General features: G+C 42.0%; 1 protein-coding gene across 1 annotated transcript in view; it reads left to right on the plus strand.

Moving 5' to 3' along the window:
* Positions 1 to 334: 334 nt before the first annotated feature.
* Positions 335 to 23,909, plus strand: part of MARCHF3 (membrane associated ring-CH-type finger 3) — a 60,710-nt gene continuing 37,135 nt past the window's right edge. The window contains exons 1-2 of the mRNA XM_060235520.1: positions 335 to 574; positions 8,728 to 8,932. Of these exons, the coding sequence (XP_060091503.1) occupies positions 387 to 574; positions 8,728 to 8,932 (393 nt within the window). The 5' untranslated portion in view covers positions 335 to 386. The remainder of the gene's footprint in view (positions 575 to 8,727; positions 8,933 to 23,909) is intronic.

Raw genomic sequence — 23,909 nt, forward strand, 5'->3', positions numbered from 1 at the left:
AGCTAGAGATGCAATTTCTCAACTCTACATAATTTTTAAATCTTCCCATCCCCTGCCAATAGCAGGAGGCTTTTTTTTTAAAAGGGGGAGAAAAATCCTCATTTCAAAAAGAATCAATAAGACAGTGTTGCCCATTGAGGAGCCTGCTGCATTGTTATTAACGATCCCTGCTTTTCCCCTTTGTTAAAATTTGTAACAAGAAATGGTGCTGCTACAATCTTGCTGAATTTTAATGGCTTAAGATGTTGGTGACTTGTTATTTTTTCCCTGGCATTCACTCCTAGCAGCCCTGTCTTTATGAAATTGTTTTCTAATCTTTTTTTTTCCTAGATGGAAATCCTGTATGAATGTGGAAGCCATTAAGAGAGTAATTGCTGTCTGTTACCATGACAACCAGCCGCTGCAGTCACCTGCCCGAAGTCTTACCAGACTGCACCAGCTCAGCTGCTCCCATGGTAAAGACCGTGGAGGACTGTAGCAGCCTTGTGAATGGACAGCCGCAGTATGTCATGCAAGTTTCGGCCAAGGACGGGCAGCTGCTGTCAACGGTAGTACGGACTCTTGCTACACAGAGGTACAGTAGTACCAACCAAACCAATGTCCTGTTGGTCATTAAACTACATTGGGAAAAAAGTGAAGGGAAAGAAGGGGGGTGTAATTACTGGATTTGAGTGTCTCTAGTAAGACTTTGGCTTTATTTTTGAAAACAGACTAAGTTGTAATTCTCTTTCAGTAACAGTTAGACTATAAACTGCTATTCTGCATGTTCGCTTTTTTGTAATTCAAGGGCACATTTATCCATTAATGTGCAAGGTTTTCTCACTCTTCTGAGTTTATGATTAAATTCTCATGCTCATCATAACTTTATAATTAAGACTTATAATTAAACTCATTCAGCATTCTAGCATTGCACACAAAAGGTGGGGGCAGAACAGTTGGGAGATGCAGGTGACAAAGTGAATAAGTTACAGTAAATCCCCCTGATGTGTAAAAGAAAACTTCATTAATTTTACTGAGTTATGTGTGCTGCTTCTTGGCAAGAGCAGTCATTTCACTGAGGCAGTTTGTGATCTCAGACTTCCTCTGTATACTCTGTGTGGAGATAATTGTGGACTCTTCTTCATCCATTCATGGACTGACATTCATACTTCCAGGGCACATCAGTTACTGCTGGACAGTCCCCAACTGTCAGCAGCATACTCTAACCCACTGTTTCCCATTTGCAGGGTCAGGACCCGTTACCAGGCCACGGAAGCCTCACTACCGGGTCACAAGAAAAGCCAAAGCTAGCCCCGCCCCCAGCAAAGCATGACCTCTGCTCTGTTTGCTTCCTTCCCCCATCTCTGTGTTGTGCAAAGAAAAGCTAGCCTTGAAGACTGACACAGGCTGCAAAGCCTGAGCTCCACTTGGCTTCCTTCCTTCCCCTGTCTCTGTGTTGTGCAGAGAAAAGCTAGCCTTGAAGACTGACGCAGGCTGCAAAGCTTGAGCTCTGTTTACATTCCTTCCTTCTCCCATCTCTGTGTTGTGCAGAGAGGAGCTGGGTTGCCTCTCCTACCTTCTCCCCCTCTCCCAGTGTTTGAGAGAAATGCTGGCGTCCACTGGCACTTTAGATCCATGAAGTGTTCTTCAAGGTATGAACTTTCATGTGTCTTGCAGTATGTTCTTTTGGGGAGATTTCCCGGGAGGCCTGGACGGCAAAGAAGGGGTGTGTATTTTTTTCAGCCAGGAGGGGCAGGGAATGGGCATTCCAGTAGCTATTTTTTTTAACCAAATGATGCCTGGGCAGAATTGTTGCTGGCTGGGGTCATCAAATGGTGAGTAAGGCTTTTTTCCCCTTTGTCTCCCCTTTTTTCTTTTTCCATCTGCAAGGGATGCTCTGTCTGTATTCTTGGTGCTGGGAGTGAGGGGAAGCAACAGTGGGAGGGCTTCTAGTGCCCTGGCCCCACTGGTGGACATTCTGGTGCTTTTGGAGCATTGTGTGAGAGAATTTTGGACTGGATTGTCCACTGGTCTGATCCAACATGGCTCATGTTCTTATGCTCTTTCTTTCCATGCCTTTCTTTTTCTTTCTTTCTTTCCTTCCATTTCATTCTTTCCCTTTCTTCCCTTCCATTTTTACTGGATGAAACTTTTCTTTTCATCATACTGTTGTTGCAGACATAGGAGCTCTGTCAATGAAAAATTGGCACCCCCAGTTGTAGCCAGCTGGCCTTTCTATGCAATTTCAGTGTGCGTGACTGAGAGTTAGAGGTGTGGGGCAAAAAGAGATTATTGGAGATTACTGCTGTATATCTTAACAGCACTGGAAGTGATAGTGCTATGAACTTGACACCATTTTACTGGTCCTGCTTTTAACAGCTGTCTGACACCAAAATTATACTCCTCCTGTAGATATTAAAAAGGATAAAAGAAGTTCACTGGCTAAATATCTGCACAACTGGTTGCTTTTAAAGGCATGGGAAACACATCCCGTAAAAAGCTGCAAGCCCCTCATAAATATCCTTTTTGGGATAACTGCAGAAAAGCTTGTATGAACTTTATATAACTTGAAATTAATTCATTAATTGCAGTACAATTCTCTGCTACCTTTCACAGCAATTTCCCAGTGTTTCAGTCAAGGAAAAATATGAAAAATAGCTGTCAAAAGATTTTCTTGAAACCATGCAAGCTTGGTTGTAGCTCGAGGAAGGGTTCCAATAGTAGCAGCTGAAGGAAGGGTCTACTAAATGTGTCAGCATATTTTGAGGTACAGCAGCTGCCAGGGCCCAGTGTGGGTTGTATACAGCACTGGCATTCCTGATGGCAATGGCAACAGCACTTCCAACTGCATACACTGGCCAGTGCTGTTGAGGAACGGGTGTGTAGGTGGGGCAAGCAATTGAACATGGGCATTAGGAGTGCTTACAAGCTGGAGAAGAACACACAAACAAGTGTGAGGGTGGAAAGAGAATGTATGAAAAAGTTGCACCACCCACTTTCCACCCCCATTTTGGCTCAGCTGAGTTTCAGAGAGATTTTTCTGAAAATGAAGTTACTTCAGTAGAAGAGGCAGATTTGAGGGAGTGCCCTGGAAGTGACATCACATGAAAAGGTGGAGTTTTGGTTTTGGTGGAGTTTTGGTTCAGTGTGCCCTGGAAGTGACACCACAGGAAATGACATAATTTCTGTCTCCCGGCTCCACCCCCGAATTTTAGTGGGCCACGAAGGAGAAGTGTAAAAATAGCCAGGCCATGGGAAATAAAAGTTTGGGAAACTCTGCTCTAACCCACAGCATGGGCAGAATCTGCATCAGAAATCAGCCAGTAGAGACAGCCAAGAACAGAAATATTTTTTTCAGCCAGTTTATATATTTTTTAAAAAAGTCCTACATGGTTTTGATGGTAGTTTGTTTGTTTGTAGAAAGGTACAACAGGTGGTCTTATAAGCCTTTATACAAAGTTATGAAGAGTCATAGTTACATTCACATTTTTTTAATTTTAAAAATAGAGATTTTTTGTGGGGATTTAAAAAAAAATTCCTGGTTGTGTCCTGTTCCCCCTCCCCCCAAAGAGCTTAGTACAGCATATATAGGACATTTTGTCCTTATATCACCCACACTGAGAATGAATGCCTTGTCCTAGTCTACCCAAGGAGATACTTGGGTGAGAAAGAATTTCACCCACCCCAAACCAACATTGTAGCTCCTTCACCACATTGGCTCCAGCCGCAAATTAAGAGAGACTGTGCAGGATCAAAAAGCTATGGGATTGTAAATTGATGTAAGTCTTGAAACATCCAGTTGATTTATGAATAATTCTGCTTTACACCACTCACAAAGCAGTATCTGATCTATTGTAGTGTTTTAAGGTACAAAATAAATATGCATGCTAGGATGGTGATATGAAAATACATACTAAGCTGCATTTGTCCCTGTTTAACAATGTTGCTGGGCTCCAACTATTTTATATGGAGACTTACTACCTTGCTAAGAAGCAGTGGGTGGGGAGAGAATAAAATTGTCTGGGTATTGGCTACAGTGTGTTTATATTTTTGTGAATTAAATGTTTCACTTTAAAGCTGAATTGAAAGGTTTATAGCAAAAGCATAATAGAAAAGCTCCAGGCCTATGCTCCTCCCCACACAGTATTCTAAAAAGCTGGAACAAAAGGCTGGTAAAGAACTTCACCTGGGACTTTGGAGAGCTGTTTCCAGCCTGAGTAGATAGCATTGGCTCAGATAAATCAGTGGCTTAATGGGGTAAAAGGCAGTTTCATATGTTTCTATTTTATGTGATGCCTCTCCTAAAACCACTTTATTTCTTTTTATAGATTTGGGTGGAATCTGTGTGTGTGTGTGTGTGTGTGTGTGTGTGTGTAAACTGTTACATAAGTTTATGGAGCAGGAGGCAGCCAAGCACATACAACCCCCCCCCCCACCCCGAAAACTAAAAGCTTTAGCAGGAGCTGTTCTGGTGGACTTTCATTCTGTGGACCTTTGGTAACCCTTCCTTAGAAAAACTGATACTGCTTTCTTCAAAGGCAGCACATTCTGCTCACCAGACAAAAAGCAAGAGGTGAGGTGACATGCATGGACACAGGAAATCTGAGGATGGACACTGAATACAGCGCAGGGCCTGGAGATCTCCCAGTATTACAAAATAGTTGCTTTGGAAGGTAGACTCATTGTACTCCACTGAAGTCCCTCCCTTCTGCAAACACTGCCCTCCCTAGGCTCCAGTCCCCAAATCCCAGGAATTTACCCAGCCTGGGTATGCTAACCCTAAATGCAGCAGAAGTTGATGGAAGGATAAGATAGTACTGTTTCTACTTGAAGAGAGGATGACACAAACAGAAGTTGGAGCCACATGGAAAAAGAAAGATGGCTGCTATGATGCAATGGAGAGAGAAGCAATGGAAAGTAAGTTAGGGATCAGAACTCAGTGGGGACAGTGTGGCACCCACAATTTTTAATAAAATATATCTCTAAAATTAACAGAAATGAGGCTTGCTTTGGAGAACTGAGAGTTTCTGTTTCAACCTCAATCTGACATCTTGTACACAACAACTGAAAACCAAATAATTTTGTTGTGCTGTGTCTATGTATTGTATCCATAGCAGTAATATTTGATACTAGTAGATAAAGGTTTTCATTTCAAATATAGGCTCCAATTTTGGTTATGTTTGTTCCTGAGGAATAAATTCAAATGATATCAGACGTGAAGTACAAAAATTAAAATTTATTGCAGAAATGAAAACAGGTTGAAAAGCTTGGCCTGTTTAACCTAGCAAACAGGAGGAAGTGGATTGAAAGAACATATAATTGCACACTATAAATACACTAGAAAGGGCAGAATGATTTCAGCTAAGAAAAGTGTGGGTATAAAAACTAATGGCCATAAAAGGTGCATTAAAAATTTAGGCTGAAGATCAGAAGATAATTTCTAAGGGAAAAGGAAAGGAAAGGTTCCTGTGCAAGCACCAGTCGTTTTCAACTCTGGGGTGACGTCGCATCACAATGTTTTCATGGCAGACTTTTTTACGGGGTGGTTTGCCATTGCCTTCCCCAGTCATCTACACTTTCCCCCAGCAAGCTGGGTACTCATTTTACCGACCTCGGAAGGATGGAAGGCTGAGTCAACCTTGAGCCAGCTACTTGAATCCAGCTTCCGTTGGAATCGAACTCGGGTCGTGAGCAGGGAGTTCAGACCGCAGTACTGTGATACAAAGGACTGCATTGGACTGAAAACAGGGCAGAATACATTCAGGAAGCTTTTCATTTGAATAAATGGGACATCTGGGGTGCTAGTAGTGGTTGCTAAGTGTTCACAAAATCCAAATGCTTTCCCTTTTGTTCTGAAAGTCACAACATAGGCTACAGGTGGCACTCCAGTGTTTTTCCTCCAGAGGAGAGGGAATGGTGGTGTATCTTGCATTTACAGCCAGTGGAGGTGGCCAACACAAATTTTTCAGGTTTCGTTCACTATCTTTTAAAAACTTAATTTGATTTCGTTAAATCAGTTGTTGAAATGAACGCACAGTTTGTTTTCATTATCCAATTCAGTCTTCATTTTCATTGGTTTCAATAAGAAAAAAATATTTTTAATCTGCAACTCATCCTCATCGGATCTAGTTAGAATTAAATTGTCAGGCGCTGTACCTCTCAACCACAGGAGTCTCTTTGACAAGTTTCCAGAATATAGGTGAAATTATCTCTGTTCTATAGAAACTAAAATGCTAATTCCCCTGACAGGTACACGAAATGTTTGGAAACCTGTGAAAGCAGGTAGTGAGCACAACTAATAAATAGTGAATTTGCCCAAGTCTGCTGTTCAAGTGGGAGTGAGGGTCTCTCTTTAAATGAAGCAAAGCATGTGAGCAGATCAGCCTGACCACCTCACACCTTATCTCGCTGTGCTTTGGAGCCTGAAGTGTTTGGTACCTAAAATGAGACTGAAAAAAAATGATTCAAGCACCAGATAAAAGTGAAGAATGCACGGGATATTTTAGAATTTCATTCTTTTCACCTGCGTGCTCTTTTTGTTTAAAAACAGACCTTCCTTTCTCCGATTTCGTTACACATGAATATATGCAAACTCATATAATTGCACATCCCCTATCACATTTAACTTAGCACTTAGTTTAATTAACATTTAAATATGTACCCTGCCTTTCCCCTCTACCTGGTATAATCGCAGCCGTGAGAAGGGACAGTATTTTTCAGAGTTTGGGGTATGAGCTAATTGTTCCCCATTGCACCTCTGCAGGTTATAAGGAAAATTAAATATGTCAAGAGATCTCTGATCCTAATCACTGATCTCTTGTGCATCTTCTGGTTTGGATTGTTCAGTGTCACTAGTTTCAGTGCAGACACGTTATTGATCATAGACACTAGGGCAAATATTGTGTGCATTAGAATGTTTGTAGTGTACCATTTTGTCTCCTTTTCCTGCCTGGTGTGAGTGCTGCTTGCCTGATAGCATATGCAAGCAAAGCAGTTACTTCTGTGTTTAGCAACTGCAGCAAGTTCAGCCAGCCAGAGAGAGAAGAAGAGCAAGTAAACAGGAGCCACTGTTTGTATAAAATCAAAGCCCTCCTGAAGCCAGTGAGTCAGGAATATGCTTGGTGTAAATAGTACCTTGAAAAAACAAAGTTATCGACACACATTTTTTCCATGATGAGATCTATGTATGTCATTGCTGACTGGAAAATGTTCTTGTCAATTTCGTATCTGCTAAGTCCAGGGCTTTTTTTGAGCAGGAACGCACAGGAACACAGTTCCAGCTGGCTTAGTGTCAGGTGGTGTTGCCTGACATGCAAATGAGTTCCTGCTGGGCTTTTTCTACCAAAAAAGCCCTGACTAAGTCACTTTTCCAGAATGGTCACTCAGTCTTTTAACCACTACACTAGGTCATTTCTAAGTAGAGAGATCAGTATATAACTCTGGCTCACTACAGACATTGTATGAAACTGTATTGTAATTAAATATACTATGGCTGGTGTGATTGTCTAAATCAAGGATGTCAAACATTCATCCTGGGGGCCGAATCAGGCCCCTGGAAGGCTCCTATCAGGCCCCTGAGTGACTGGCTGTCATCTGCTTCCTTCTCCCTCCCTCTTGCTTCCTTCTCTCTCTCTCTTGCTTCCTTCTGCATTACAGTTTGCTTTGCAAGGCTTGCTCGCACAGGAGCTACAGAGCAAATCCTCTTAAATAAATTGGCTAAGGCTCCTCCCTTGGGGAGGAAAGTGGGGGGAGGCAGAGCTTGCTTTGCCAGGCTCTCTCAATTTCAGAGCTATTGAGCCAAGCCTCTCTTCTATTGGCTGAGGCTTCTCTCCCTCCTGGTTCCCTAGGGAAGGAAGGAAAAAGCCAGAGCTTCTTTTGTCCATTTTCCTGGATCCCATGGGAGAGATACAAAGAAAGCACTTTTAAGACCAACAAGTTCTAATGTTTTAAGCATGTTTTAAGTTTTTTTAAAAAAAAATCTTCGATTGTGTTTGTGTCCTTTATAAAGTTTATTTCTCTGCTACCTAATCTTAAATAGATACACACAAAGCCCAGCCCAACATGGCCCAGCCCAGCCCAACAAGGTCTCATTTGTGTCAGATTTGACCCTCATAACAAAATGAGTTCAATACCCCTGGTCTAAATGTATACCATCCCAATGGCTATCATAAGTTAAGGTCAGTTGAACCAGGGTCTGAATTTACTAACCACAGTTAATAAATTGTAGTCTTCACTATGGTTTCATGTGATGCATATAGACCAGGGGTGGCCAAACTTGCTTAAGGTAAGAGCCACCTAGAATAAACATAAGATGTTTGAGAACTGGGAGGGAGAAAAGAAAGAAGGAAATAGATGGGAGGGAGAGATGGAAAGCAAACAACTTTAACTTTAAACGAATTCTCCAAGCCAGCCAATGAGATGGTGGGGGCTTCAAGAACCACAGAATATGTCTGAAAGACCCACATGTGGCTCCTGAGCCACCCCTGATATAGACATTCTGGCTTAATTGTTGGTTGAAGCAAATTTGAAGGATTGGCTGAACTGATTTCACAAACTTTCCATAGTTAAAATAAAATCATGATTTTATATTATGGATTAGAAGCCTCTGTGTGATACAGGCATAGGATTCAAGAGAAAAGTGAAGCAAGATACGAACAAAAATACTTTATAACAGTAGTTTGGACCAGATAATCTTCAGCTCTCTTCCTCTGTATGACTAACTTTCAGCCTCTTCATTTTGTCTTGCAGTCCTTTCAATGATAGACCAATGTGTAGGATTTGCCATGAAGGCAGCAGTCAAGAGGACTTGCTTTCACCCTGTGAATGTACAGGGACCCTGGGAACTATTCATCGCAGCTGCCTTGAGCACTGGCTGTCATCCTCAAATACCACTTACTGTGAACTCTGCCACTTCAGGTTTTCAGTAGAGCGCAAACCCAGGCCGTTGGTCGAGGTCAGTAAATGAGGCATGTCCTCAAAAGCTTTGCTTTAATGATGTATGTTTTTACACCCAAATCACAACAGCTTTGCAGATTCAGTGAAGCAAAAGAAAAGCTATGAGTTTGGAAAGTAGGGAAAGGGCGGGGGGGGGGGCGGTAAAAGAAGGGCAAGAAGAGGCCAGGACTAATTAAAACCATCATTTTCCAGCCCCAGACATAAGTGATAAGAGTGGAACTGATGGCTTTATTTTTCTGTATTCCTCTGTATATTCTTTGGTGCCTCCAGCATAGAATGTTTAGTTTACACACTGCATCCTTTGTTTTAATTCGGACATAATCTATTGATCACAAACACAAATCTTCTGAACATTATGAGGAAATTATTGGTAGGAATTGTAAATACAGGTTAAGATTTATCTGGGTTATCTGTTATTTGCCAAATGCTAGTAGTAAAGCACTTTCCCCCTTGTTGCTTACATCTTGAATATTACGGCTGGGATACTATTATTTTCATTTAATTGGATTTAATGGGAGAGAGAAAGATGCTTTCTTATTTGCCTTTTGAAATGTATTACAGATCACTTTTAAAAAGTGAAGCAGTGATGATGGCACTGCAGAATATGGTCCTTTTCTATGAGCTATAAAGAATTAGTTGAAAACATGACAGTATAAAAATAACATTCATCATTCACTTAGTAGGCATCAAATGTCTGATTATAGAATGTTGCTATCCTTGTGTAATCTCTCTCGGCTTGGCTTCGCGAACGAAGATTTAAGAAGGGTGCAATAGTCCACGTCTGCTGCAGGCTCGCTGGTGGCTGACAAAACCAATGCGGGACAGGCAGGTCCGGCCAAAGTGGCTGCAGGGAAAAGTCTGATTTAGGGGTGGTGCTGTAGCAGTGCGATTCTTCCTCAATCTCCTTTTGTCCTCAAGACCAGCTATGCGTGCGTTCTCAAAAGAAGAGACAGCCTGGTGGATGGTGTGCCTCCATGCTTTGCGATCTGAGGCTAGGTCAGACCACTGGTGATGGTTGATGCGACATGTGCCAAGGGATTTCTTCAAGGAGTCCTTGTACCTCTTCTTTGGTGCCCCTCTATTTCGATGGCCGGTGGAAAGTTCGCCATACAGGGCAATCTTGGGAAGGCGGTGGTTTTCCATCCTAGAAATATGCCCTGCCCAGCGCAGCTGCGTCTTCAACAGCAGTGCTTCGATGCTGGTAACCTCCGCCCGCTTGAGAACTTCAGTGTTGGTCACAAAGTCACTCCAGTGGATGTTGAGGATGGTGCGAAGGCAGCGCTGATGAAAGTGCTCAAGGAGTCGCAGGTGATGACGGTATAAAACCCACGATTCGGAGCCGTAGATGAGGGTTGTCATCACAACCGCTTTGTAAACATTGATCTTTGTGCCTTTTTTCAGATGCTTGTTGCTCCACACTCTTTTGTGCAGTCGGCCAAAGGCACGGTTTGCCTTTGCCAGCCTGTTGTCAATCTCCTTGTCGATCTTAGCATCTGAGGAAATGATGCACCCCAGGTAGCTGAACTGCTGGACTGTCTTCAGAACTGATTCACCCACAGTGATGCAGGGAGGGTGATAATCTTCCTGGGGTGCAGGCTGCTGGAGAACTTCTGTCTTCTTCAGACTAACTTCTAGGCCGAATAGCTTGGCAGCCTCTGCAAAGCAGGACGTCATATGCTGCAGAGCTGATACCGAGTGGGAGACGAGTGCAGCATCATCAGCAAACAGTAGCTCTCGGATGAGTTTTTCCATTGTCTTGGAGTGGGCCTTTAGTCGCCTCAGGTTGAACAGGCTGCCATCAGTGCGATAGCGGATGTAGACACCATCGTCATCATCTAGATCTACTGCGGCTCTTTGAAGCATCATGCTAAAGAAGATCGTAAAGAGAGTTGGCGCAAGAACGCAGCCTTGCTTTACACCTGTGCCTATTGGGAAGGTCTCCGAGAGGTCGTTGCAGTGTCTGACTTGGCCTCGCTGGTCTTCGTGTAGCTGGATGATCATGCTGAGGAACCTTGGGGGACATCCTAAACGTTCCAAGATTTGCCACAGGCCTTTCCTGCTAACGGTATCGAAAGCTTTGGTAAGGTCGACAAAAGTCACATACAGAGCCTTGTTCTGTTCCCTGCATTTCTCTTGGAGCTGCCTGAGAACAAATACCATGTCGGTGGTGCTCCTGTTAGCTCTGAAGCCGCACTGGCTCTCTGGGAGGAGTTCTTCTGCAATGGCGGGCACCAGTCTGTTCAGGAGTATTCTGGCAAGGATTTTGCCTGCGATGGAGAGCAGGGTTATCCCCCGGTAGTTGGAGCAGTCTGACTTTTCCCCTTTGTTCCTGTATAGGGTGATGATGATTGCATCGCGAAAGTCCTGTGGTAATTTGCCTTGTTCCCAACAGGTGACAAGTACTTTGTGAAGTGAGCTATGTAGTACTGTGCCCCCATGCTTCCAGATCTCTGGTGGAATTCCATCAACTCCTGCTGCCTTGCCACTTTTCAGTTGCTTGATGGCTTTAACAGTCTCTTCTAGAGTGGGGATCTCATCCAACTCTGTTTTCACTGGTTGAAGTGGGGTGAGGTGAATTGCTGAATCTTGAACTACGCGGTTGGCACTGAAGAGAACCTGAAAATACTCCGACCACCGGTTCAATATGGATGCCTTGTCTGTGAGGAGCACTTGGCCGTCTGCACTACGCAAGGGACTCTGAGTCTGATATGATGGACCATATACTGCCTTCAGGGCTTCGTAGAACCCTCTTAAATCACCAGTGTCTGCACACAGCTGGGTTCTCTCAGCAAGCTTGGTCCACCACTCGTTCTGAATGTCTCGAAGCTTGCACTGGAGGTTGCTACATACAGCGCGAATGGTTGCTTTTTTCCCAGGACAGGAGGGCTGAGCAAGATGTGCTTGGTAGGCAGATCTCTTCTTCGCCAGTAAATCTTGGATCTCTTGATTGTTCTCATCAAACCAGTCCTTGTTCTTCCTTGTGGAGAACCCGAGGACTTCTTCAGAGATCTGCAGGACAGTAGTTTTTAGGTGTTCCCAGAGTGCTTCTGAAGAAGGGTCTGTGGGGCAACTGGGGTCCTCAATTCTTGACTGGAGTTTTGCCTGGAAGGCAGCTTTAACTTCGGCTGACTGGAGACTGCCAACCTGAAACTTCCTCCGAGGGATACCTCCTCTCCTGGGTGTGGGTTTAAAGTGAAGACGGAGATTGCAGCGTACAAGACGATGATCCGTATGACATTCTGCACTGGGCATTACTCGGGTGTGTAAGACATCTCGAAGGTCTCTCTGGCGCACCAGAATGTAGTCGATAAGGTGCCAGTGCTTGGACCGTGGGTGCATCCAGGTTGTCTTCAGACTGTTCTTCTGCTGGAAGATAGTGTTGGTGATGGTGAGCTGGTGCTCCATGCAGAATTCTAGCAGGAGGCGCCTGTTGTCATTGCAGTTGCCAATGCCGTGTTTGCCAAGTACTCCTTTCCAGGCTTCCGAGTCTTTACCTACTCTGGCATTGAAGTCGCCAAGGATGATCACCTTGTCCTCTGTAGGGGTCTTCCGTACGAGGTTGTGTAGATCAGCATAGAACTTGTTCTTTTCTGCAGGATCTGCTTGAAGGGTTGGGGCATACACACTGAAGAGTGTTGCATGCTGCTTGTTTTGAAGTGGGAGGCGCATGGACATGATGCGATCTGAGTGACCTGTTGGCAGGTTTTCGAGTTTGGAGGCAATGGAGTTCCTGACCATGAAGCCAACGCCAGAAAGGCGGCTCTCAGCCTTTGACTTACCTGACCAGTAGAGGGTATAGCCAGCACCGTGTTCTTGAAGACTACCTTCCTCAGGGAAACGGACCTCACTGAGAGCTGCTATGTCGATATTCAACCTGAGAAGTTCGTGGGCAACTAGAGCAGAGCGTCGTTCAGGGCGACCACTGTCTACTGTGTCAAGCATGGTTCTGATGTTCCAACACGCAAGCTTTAGTCTTTGCACACTTTGTGAGGCAGGTGCATGCCTTTTCTTTGTTGTTATTTTTTGACCACAAGTAAGGATGCCCGTTGACCGCGGCTAGCCAACTGGGGTGGAGGAGACGAGCTTTGTTTAGGCCACCTTTTCTAGGCCCCTCTCCGTGTGGAGCAAGCAGTGCTGTCCCTAGATAAGGCTGCTTGGTCGTTCAGGGTGCTGCCGAAAAATGCTTTCGTCTCCGGGTTAGCATCAGGCGACCAATACCCTGAACCGCCTACATGCAGGATCGGGACTGCGGCTTCCAGTGGCACCTTCCACCTGCCGTTTCGCCCCTTGCCCATCGCTGCAGGACTTGATGCGTTGTGGGTTGTGTATGTGGATATGCCCTTCAGGCCTGCGCAGAGGAATTTTTTAGGTGAAGCACAGTGTGCGCGGTACTGGCTCCACCCTTTCACCTGGGGGTCATCTGCCATGGCCCAGTAAGCCAGGACACCGGCAGCGAGTCCTCCAGGTGGTAGGTGTTACATTAACGAGCTCTATCTGCCCGGGTTTGATGTTAGAGTTTTCCTTCTCTTAGGCTGGCAAGGTTGGTGGGCCCAGCCTGCCCATCCGGTTATACCGCCGGACAATTCGGTCACACCATGACGTAGCAAACTCTGTGAAAAACGGGGGGGACCAGCGAGAAGGTGTTGCTACGGATGCAGTAATGCAGGAGAGGCCATTGCAGTGACCATCTGCCAGGCATAGCCAGACAGTGACCACGCGGCATTCTCTACACCGGGAGAGGAGAGGCTATGTATTGCGCATACACTTTCCCTGGGGGGGTAGGATACCCAGAGGGAGCCCACCCCCTCACCCCACCCCCTTGTGTAATACTATGCTGACATTCATTCCTTTCCAGCAATGATGCCTTTTTAATCTGGTTACAAAAAATGAAATATTTGTTTTCCTTTTGTATGTCTCTGCTGCAATGCTAACTAGGTCAGAGAGTCATAAATGAACTTTTCCAAAAGTACTACTCCCCCCACCCCCAATTGCTGTCAGAATCACATTTTATATTCTGCAGTAGGATCATCAACAAAGGCTGTAATCCTACTTAAATTGATAGGATTTAATCTAGGGCATATCTATTGTTGCAGCCAAATGACCCATCCAACAATTGCTATGGGTACAGGGGCATTCTCCTGCCTATGCAGCCTGATCTATTCACCTCACTGGAAATGGAAACTTCGTGGGTTCATCACTTTGTGCATATGAAATGAACTCTGCTCTCCAGTGAAAGCGAATGGGGTTTACTTTGAAAAGTTTTATGTATACCTAAACATTTTGGGATTATGGGAAATATCCTTAAATGGCAGGAAATGTGGATTTTCTAATAACTAGCATATTCATTGGACAGATGCTATTTTTGATTGTTGAATTAACAATACTTGTACTTGCACAGCAGAACTTCCGTCAGTGAACTAAATGCTTGGACAACAGCCAAAAAACATATCATTCCTTCTCAGTCTAAATTTATCCTGAGCATATTGTGTGTTTCTTTCATTATTGGTTACAATCATTACAAGAGTGGGATGTTTTATAATGATCGTAATTAATGCAAAAATTACATAAATGTTGAGGTATCCCCATCCTGAAAGATAGGGAATGGAACTGCCTTCCTCTTTCCTCCCAAAGTGTGCCCTGCTATGCCAATTTTTTCCTTGCCATCTGCACTCTCCTCCTTTCCTGTTGCTCTCCAAAATTTAACCATGTTCAAAGTAAATCTACCTCAAGGTTCTTCTGCAGCTGCCTGGCTTTCTAGTGCCTTACCCTCCTTGTGCCAGTAAATGTTCTTGCTTTATCAGTCTACCTCTTTCTCATACTATTGATCTTCAAGCTAAGTGGCTGCAGTGCTGTCTGTATTACTGTTGGGAATCTTTCTTATCAATTCTCCCATAGACTTTAATGTTAGCCTCCAAGAGTGGGGCCCTTTATTCTATCAGTGTGAAATTTTGCAATATTCTAGGGGTATCCTAGGGAACTACTACAATCCCTCTGAGTTGTGTTCAGTTTGGATGGAAAACTTCAAAGGTAAAGATTCATGAAAAAGGGGGTGGAGCCTTCCACTGAAACCAAAGGGCAATAATAACAAAAGCAAACTTGGAAAATGAAACTAAATAACAAAAAAATGAACAATGATGAAAATGAAACAAAAATAAGAAAAAAGACAATAACAAAACCAAACTATATGAAACGAACTCCCATGTACAGCCCATGAAAAGGATAGAAATATCCTGATTTGAAGTCTTATGGCGCCTTAAAGGCTAACACATTTATTGTGGCATGACTTTTAGATCTGAGTGAACCATTAGATTGCATATCGAGTTTATGGCATCACAAATGTGCCTTCTAACTCCAAAGCAAAACTCAGTCACTTTTAATTATCAGTAAATATGACTTCTAAATGGAAAAGTATAAACCTACCAAGATAAATAAATGGTCACAAGATTGTGCTGAGTAAATAAATAGATTTTAAGGCTCAATCTATTTGAGTTTCACCCTTGGGATTGGCTGTTCTCAAAAAATGTTATTTGCACAAATGGAATGTGACATTTCTTCAGAATTAATGGGCAAGTTGAAAGTTAACCCCTCTAGAGTATAGAAGCTTTGCTGTTAGAGCACTGCATAGTGAAATAAACTTTTCCTTTGTTTAAAAAGGGGGATAATAAATATGTCATGTCTGCTTGGTCAATGGAGGAACAAATGACAGCAAATTTTGGAAAACAGCTTGCATTACTACCCACTAATGTTTTATTGCTAGCTCCCTATCTATTCCTCCTAATACGTTTTGTCTGGAAGTTAAGGTTTTTGAAAACAAAGTTGAGGTTTAAACCCAAAATACTATCTAGATTTAAGAGAGCATGGTAAATGTTGCTATGAAGAAAATGAATAAAAATATAAGTTATATTAAATTATGTATGTTCATATTAGCCTGCAGTTAAGAGGAACAAATGCAAATAGGAGATACTGATCCCCCAACCCCTTTTTCTATCCTGGAAATTTTTCTGGTTTTTTTAACCATTTAAGAGACCTGCAACTGAAGTTTTGTACCACTCTTAGGGATACCAGCCTCCAAGTGGAATCTGGGGATCCCCCAGAATTACAGCTCATCTCCAGGCAACAGAGATCAGTTCCCCTGGAGAAATTGAATGCTTTGGAGGTTGGACTCTATGGCATTGTATACCACTCTCCCTCCCAAGTTTCATCCTCAAAACTCTTAAGAGTTTCTCAACCTGGTTTTGCCTCCCCCCTCTGGTAGCCAGATGGCCCCTGGCAACCCTATCTCACAGAATTCTCTTACCTCTGCACTGGTGCATTCTATTACAGTTTATGCTTCTGATGACATATGAAAGTAAATCCATTTTGTTTGGCGAAGATTTTAGTTATTAGAAACTTGATAGTTACTTAATTTACCGCTCTCCCATATTATGGCTTCTCCCATGTACTAGAGCAGGGTTTCCCAAACTTTTCTTTCCTGTGGCTCAGTTATTTTTACATTTCTCCTTTGTGGCCCACTAAAATTTGGGGGTGGAGCCAGGAAACTTTGGGGGTGGAGCTGGGAGACAGGAATCATGTCATTTTCTGTGGTATCACTTTTAGGCCAAGGGCCAAATGATGACACTTCTGGGGCACACTGAACCAAAACTCCATCTTTTCCTGTGATGTCACTTTCAGGGCACTCCCCCAAACCTGCCTCTTCTTCTGAAGTAACTTCATTTTCAGAAAAATCTCTGAAATTCATGCTGAGCCAAAATGGGGGTGGGCGGTCTGCAGCTTTTTCATACATTCCCAGTGTCCTCTCTTTCTACCCCCACACCTGCATGCACCTATCAGTTTGTTTGTTCTTCTCGAGTTTGTAAGCACTCCTAATGCCCATGTTCAGTTGCCTGCACTACCTACACACCCCTTTCTCAACGGCACTGGCCAGTGTATGCAGTTGGGAGTGTGGTTGCCATTGCCATCAGGAATGCCAGCACTGTGTACCACCCACACCGGGCCCTGGCAGCTGCTCTACCTCAAAATATGCTGACACATTTAGTAGGCCCTTCCTTCAGCTGCTACTACTGGAACCCTTCCTCAGGCTACAACCAAGCTTGCTTTTGACAGTTATTTTCATACTTTTCTTTGGCTGAAACATAGGGAAATTGCTGTGAAAGGTAGAGAATTGTACTGCACTTAATGAATTAATTTCAAGTTATATGAAGTTCACACAAGCTTTTCTACAGTTATCCCAAAAATGATATTTATGAGGGGCTAGCATCCTTTTACTGGCTGTGTTTCTCATGCCTTTAAAAGCAACCTGTTGTGCAGATATTTAGCCAGTGAACTTCTTTCATCCTTTTTAATATCTACAGGAGGAGTTTAATTTTGGTGTTAAAATGGTGCCAGGTTCATAGTACCATTACTTCCAGTTCTCTTGAGATATACAGCAGTAATCTCCAATAATCTGTTTCTGCCCCACATCTCTCACTCTCATTCACTCACACAGAAATGTCATAGAAAGGCCAGCTGGCTACAACTGGGGGTGCCAACTTTTCTTTGGCAGAGCTCCTATGTCTGCAACAGTATGATGAACAGAAAGGTTTCATCCAGTAAAAATGGAAGGAAAGAAAGAAAGAGAAAGAATAGAAGGAAAGGAAAGGAAAGGAAAGAAAAGGAAAGGAAAGACACAGAAAGAAAGAACATAAGAGACGCCATGTTGGATCAGGCCAGTGGAACATCCAGTCCAAAGTTCTCTCATACAATGCCCAAAAAGCACCAGAATGTCCACCAGTGGGGCCAGGGCACTAGAAGCCCTCCCACTGTCCCCCCCCCCCCAGCACCAAGAATACAGACAGAGCATCACTTGCAGGGAAAGAAAGAAAGAAGGGGGGACAAAGAAAAAAAAGCCTTACTCACCATTTGATGACCCCAGCCAGCAATAATTCTGCCCAGGGGTCATTTGGTAAAAAAAAAAAACCCAGCTACTGGAATGCCCACTCCCTTCCCCTCTCGACTAAAAAAAATCCCCTCCTCTTTGCTGCTCAGGCCTCCTGGGGAAATCTCCCCAAAAGAACATACTGCAAGGTACATGAAAGCTCATACCTTGAAGAACACTTCATGCGTCTAAAGTGCCAATGGACGCCAGTTTTTCTCTCAAACACTGGGAGGGGTGGAGAAGGAAAGATAGGCAGCCCAGCTCCTCTCTGCACAACACAGAGAAGGGGGAAGGAAGGAAGCCAAACGAAGCTCAGGCTTTGCAGCCTGTGTCAGTCTTCAAGGCCAGCTTTTCTCTGCACAACAGAGAGATGAGGGAAGGAAGGAAGCAGAGGTCATGCTTTGCTGGGGTTGGGACTAGCTTTGGCTTTTCTTGTGACCCAGTAGTGAGGCTTCCATGGCTTGGTACCGGGTCACGACCCTGCAAATGGGAAACACTGTACTAGGGCATTGTTTCCCAGCCTGTGGAATCCCAGAAAGTTAGTTACAAAGCCTCTGAAAGTGGGTCATGGGCCAGCCCTCCGTAATGGCTGCTTCTTCTCTTTCCATTATTCTCTTTTGTATTTTGGGAGCCAAGATCTGATCCTGGAAAGTCTCTTCTTCCACATCATACATTAGTTGGGTTTTTTTCCTTCTTTACTGCATGTACATGTTTGTCAAGTATAATATGCCCTGATGGTTACTAGAGTGAGCTTCTTAGAATCTTAGGGGCAATTAGAGGGAGTAATGGAGAAGGAGGGGGTAGTCAAAGGCTGAAATGTAAGCTCTGTGTACAAAGGTTCATAGTGGGGGCTGGTTAGCCACTATAGAAAATGGAATGTTGAGTTAGATGGGTACCAAGGTTATAGTTTGCTTAGAGCAACAAAAAAATCTTGGGTCAGCTTTAAATGAATCACCATATTAAGTAAATTTGAACTTGTGGGTCAGCATACCAAAAAGGGTGGGAACCATTGTACCAGAGTTTTATTGTGTAGCAGTACCTTGTGTAGCAGGTTAGGGTTTATGACATCCAGGTGGGCTGGAGTTCTCTGGGAATTACAACCAGTCTCCAGACTATAGGGGTCAGTTCCCCTGCAAGAAATGTTAGCTTTAGAGGGTGAGCTCTGTAGCATCATGTCCGTGCTGAGCTCTGTTTCTTCCCCAGATCCTGTTCTCCCCAAGCTCCAGCCCCAAATCTCCTGGAATTTCCTGACTGGGACAACCATATGCTGGTTTCATACCACATTCATTTTGCCAAAGAGATGGGCTGCAGCCTTCAGTTGACAGTTTCCACTTTATTTGTTAAATCACATAATCATCATCATCATCATCATCTTATATCTATTTATATCCTTCTCTCCCCCACTAATGTGGAACTCAAAGCAGGTTCCATCATATAATAAATAAAACATACATCAGATTAAACCATTTCAATTAAAACAATTCCAACAATACAATTTCCATGATGGCCCCATACATTTACTATTCTGCTGCCTCCAGGGAGAGAGTGGGAGGGATCAAGGTAGCAGAACTGCATAGATAGGAGTGCCCCTGACTTCTTCCACACAGAGATCCCATTTGTAGAAGCAAGCACAGAGCATGGTTTTTTTAAACATTTGGGAAATTAATACAGATCCTCCATTATTTCTCACTCTCACCTGGAATAATTTTGGGTTTTGAATCAGTAGTCCTAGAGAGAGGTCAACTGTTTGATTTATAAATGTAAGGAAATAGAAGGAGAATGAAATTTCAGATGGACAGTTTTGCATGATGTCTTGATCTTCCTGATGGATAAAAGGGCATATTTATCTTCCCTTTCTTGGCCCTAGTGGGAGAGATTAAATTGTCTAATTTCTTTTTCCTTTTAAAAGACCACAGTGCCCCAAGAATTGTATGAGCTGTATAAAAGGCACTTATTTCCTCCAGGCTGTAGAATTTTTAACAAAATAGTAGAAAATAGTGTTACATAAAAATGTAAAGCAAGTGAGATAATGAATTAGCATTTTGAAGATGTTTTTAGTTTCATTGCAATAACAAAAAGCTCTCTTTAAAACATACGGTAAAGTCTCTGCATGCTTTATGTAGTGCTATAGTATTCACACTTCTAGAAGGAGCAGAAAAGTTGTCTTGCTGCAGCCTGACTCCACTGGCACTGCTTAGACTGCCTTTATGTCAGAAAATCTTTCTGGGTACCGACCACAAACTAAACTAGAGGTGAAAATTTCTTTGACTCATAAAGAGGCCTTCTTTGGTATATATTAGCAATTTAGGGCACAAGTGACTCTTTTAAAAAATCAAATCAAATATATCTTCTTAAAGTGTGTTTTTTGCTTATTTTTTCTTTGTCCCAAGAAGAAATCCAGGACAATTTTTTAATATCTGCTGCTTCAAAAATATTTACTAAAAATGTTCCCTAAAATTAAATTAGCTGAAAGTAGATAATGAAAAAAGCTGCTTAGAACAGCTTCATGGTAAGGAAGCACAAAATTCTTTGTGTAAGGAGCTTCGTAAGCTTTATATGCATAGCAAGCAAGTGCCCTACCAGTTTCCAGTATTAGATAATTAAAACGCTTTTAAAGCTCTTATTTTTGGAATACAAAATTTACTTGAAACATAGTGTTGGAATGAAGGCATGTGTTAAACAACTCCCCCCTCCCAAGAAAAGTGGTATTTTGATTGCAAAGGAATAGCTGTATTGGTCTGTTGTAGCAAACAAAATTCAAGTGGCTCCTTAAAAGTCTAACAACATTCATTTCAATGCAAGCTTTTGTGATTCACAGCCTACTTTGTTAGACAGACACATAAGTATATCAGCTGTGGATGACATCTGTCTTAGCACAATAACAGGACAGCCTAGCCAGAGCCAGTTTCATTATTTCCTGTTGCAGCACTGGACTGACACATCTGCCAGGAATTTAGCTTAGCTTCGCCTAGAAGGGGTGTATGTTTGTGTGTATGTATGTGTAGGCACTGGGATTTTAGAAAGGCTTCTAAATCTGGGGGAAATATAGCCATGTCCACTGGCAACTATGCAGCAATTCTCTGTTCCTCTTGGTTTCATTATTGGTTTATTAGTAATATATGGCAATATATTTCTTATATTTCTTATTTCTTATATCATTAATAACTACTTTTCCCATATATTACTTTCTACCCACCCCTCCCCCCATTACTTGACCCCTGCCGGTGTACTAAATTCAAAACATCATTATAAAAGGTACCCCTAATTAATAAGAACCAAAGTTCGTATCCTCCCCCCACTTGTACTTAATCATTATCAAAGATTGTCCAATGTCCTTTTACTTTCCATTCTTTTTCTACATATCTTCTGAACTTCTTCCACTCCATCTTGAGCCAGTTTGGTGTAGTGGTTAAGTGTGCGGACTCTTATCTGGGAGAACCGGGTTTGATTCCCCACTCCTCCACTTGCACCTGCTGGAATGGCCTTGGGTCAGCCATAGCTCTGGCAGAGGTTGTCCTTGAAAGGGCAGCTGCTGTGAGAGCCCTCTCCAGCCCCACCCACCTCACAGGGTGTCTGTTGTGGGGGAGGAAGGTAAAGGAGATTGTGAGCCGCTCTGAGACTCTTTGGAGTGGAGAGCGGGATATAAATCCAATATCTTCTTCTTCATCATCTTAAATACTTCTAAATCATAGTCTCTTAAAGTTCTCGTTAATTTATCCATTTCACTCCATGTCATAACTTTAACAATCCAATCCCATTTCTCTGGTATTTTTTCTTGCTTCCACAACTGCGCATACAATGTCCTAGCAGCTGAAAGCAAGTACCAGATTAAAGTTCTGTCTTCTTTTGGAAATTTTTCCATTTATAATCCTAACAGAAAAGTCTCTGCAACTTTGTTAAATTCATATCCCAAGATTTTAGAAATCTTTCTGAATCATCTGCCAAAACTTTTTAGCTCTTTCACAAGTCCACCACATATGGTAGAAAGAACCTTCATGCTTTTTACAACATCTGTCTGGCATCTTGTTATTCATCTTTGCCAATTTTTTGGGAGTTATATACCATCTGTACATCATTTTAAAACATTTTTTTTAATATTCTGACATGTTGAGAGTTTCATAGAGTTCTTCCACAAATATTCCCAAGTTTCCATCTGTATTTCTTTATTCACATTAATTGCCCATATAATCATTTGAGATTTCACTACTTCATCTTCTGTAGACCATTGTAGAAGTAGTTTATATACTTTTGAAATTAATTTATCATTGTCTCCAAGCAGAACTTTTTCCATTTCTGTTTGCTCCTTCCTTATTCCTTCAATTTTAATATCATTCTCCACCAAGCTCTTTATTTGTTGCATTTGAAACCAATCATATTTATTATTCAACTCTTCAGCAGTTTTCAGTTCTATTTTGCCACTTTGTATTTTTAACAGTTGACTATATGACAACCACTTTTCTTCCCCTATCTCAGCTGTTATTTTTATTACTTCTGCCAATACTATCCACAACGATCTTCTCTCATCTCCATACTTCTTATATTTCATCCATGTACTTAACAAATTATTTCTTATATAATGGTGAGAGAAAAAACCGTCCATCTTCTTTTTTCCATAATACAAATATGCATGCCAGCCAAATTTATTTGCGTGACCTTCCATCACTAAAAGTTTTCTGTTTAACAGCGTTATCCATTCTTTTATCCACACTAAGCAAACTGCTTCTTGATATAATCTTAAATTCAGTAATTGAAATCCACTCTCTCTTTTGCATCTGTCAAAATTTTCATTTTAATCCTTGATTTCTTCCCAGCCCACACAAATTCTGAAATTTTTCTTCGCCACTTATCAAATTGTTTACTATCCTTCACAATAGGAATAATTTGAAACAAGTACATTATTCTTGGTAGAACATTCATTTTAATTGCAGCTATTCTACCCAACAATGACAAATTAAGCTTGTTCCATTTTAGCATGTCTTCATCCATTTTACGCCATAACTTCTCATAATTATTTTTGAACAGATCAATATTCTTCATTGTTATCTCCACCCCCAGATATTTTACCTTGGAGGTGACTTCGCAGCCCGTTAGCGTCTGCAATTCTTGTTGTTTATTTATCTGCATATTTTTACACAGAATTTTTGATTTTTCTCTATTAATACAAAGTCCCGCCAACTCCCCATATTCTTCTATTTTAGCTAACAACAGAGGTGTAACTTGTATGGGGTTTTCATTTATAAACATTATATCATCAGCAAAAGCTCTATATTTGTAAGTGAATCCTTTTATTCTTAATCCTTCTGTATCTTTTTCTTCTTGTATCTGCATCAGTAATATTTCAAGAGTCATTATAAACAACAATGGTGAAAGTGGACAACCTTGTCTAGTACCTTTGCTGATTTTCATATCTTCTGTAAGATCTGCATTTATGCATAACCTCACGCTTTGTTCAGAATATATTGCTTTTATCATTCTTATAAAGCTTTATCCAAGCTCCATTTTTTCCATTACTGCAAGCATAAAGTCTCAGTTTAAATTGTCAAATGCTTTCTCTGCATCTGCAAAGAATAATGCAACCTCTTTTTCTGGATGTTTTTCATAATATTCTACAATATTTACAACAGTTCTAATATTGTCTCTTATTTGCCTTTTGGGAAGAAAACCTGCTTGATCTTCCTTTATAAAGTTTATCAAATGTTGTTTAAGCCGTTCTGCCAAGATTCTTGTATATATTTTATAGTCATTATTTAATAACGAAATTGGTCTATATTTTTTTACATCTGTATCCTCCTTAGGTATCAACGAAATAACAGCTTCCTTCCATGTGTTTGGTATTTTTCCTTTTATTCTTATCGTATTCATCAACTTCTGCAACTTTGGTATTAATTCCTCTTTGAAAGTTTTAAAAAATTTAGTTGTATATCCATCTGGCCCAGGTGCTTTTCCATTTTTCATTGCGTTGATTGCTGCTTCAATTTCTATTCTTTCAATTGGATCATTCAAAACTTTTTGCATATTTTCAGTTAAGGGCTCTATTTTTATCTTTTGTAAATATTCATCC

The sequence above is a fragment of the Heteronotia binoei genome, chromosome 4 (genome assembly GCF_032191835.1).
Source record: "Heteronotia binoei isolate CCM8104 ecotype False Entrance Well chromosome 4, APGP_CSIRO_Hbin_v1, whole genome shotgun sequence".
Taxonomy (NCBI): Eukaryota; Metazoa; Chordata; class Lepidosauria; order Squamata; family Gekkonidae; genus Heteronotia; species Heteronotia binoei.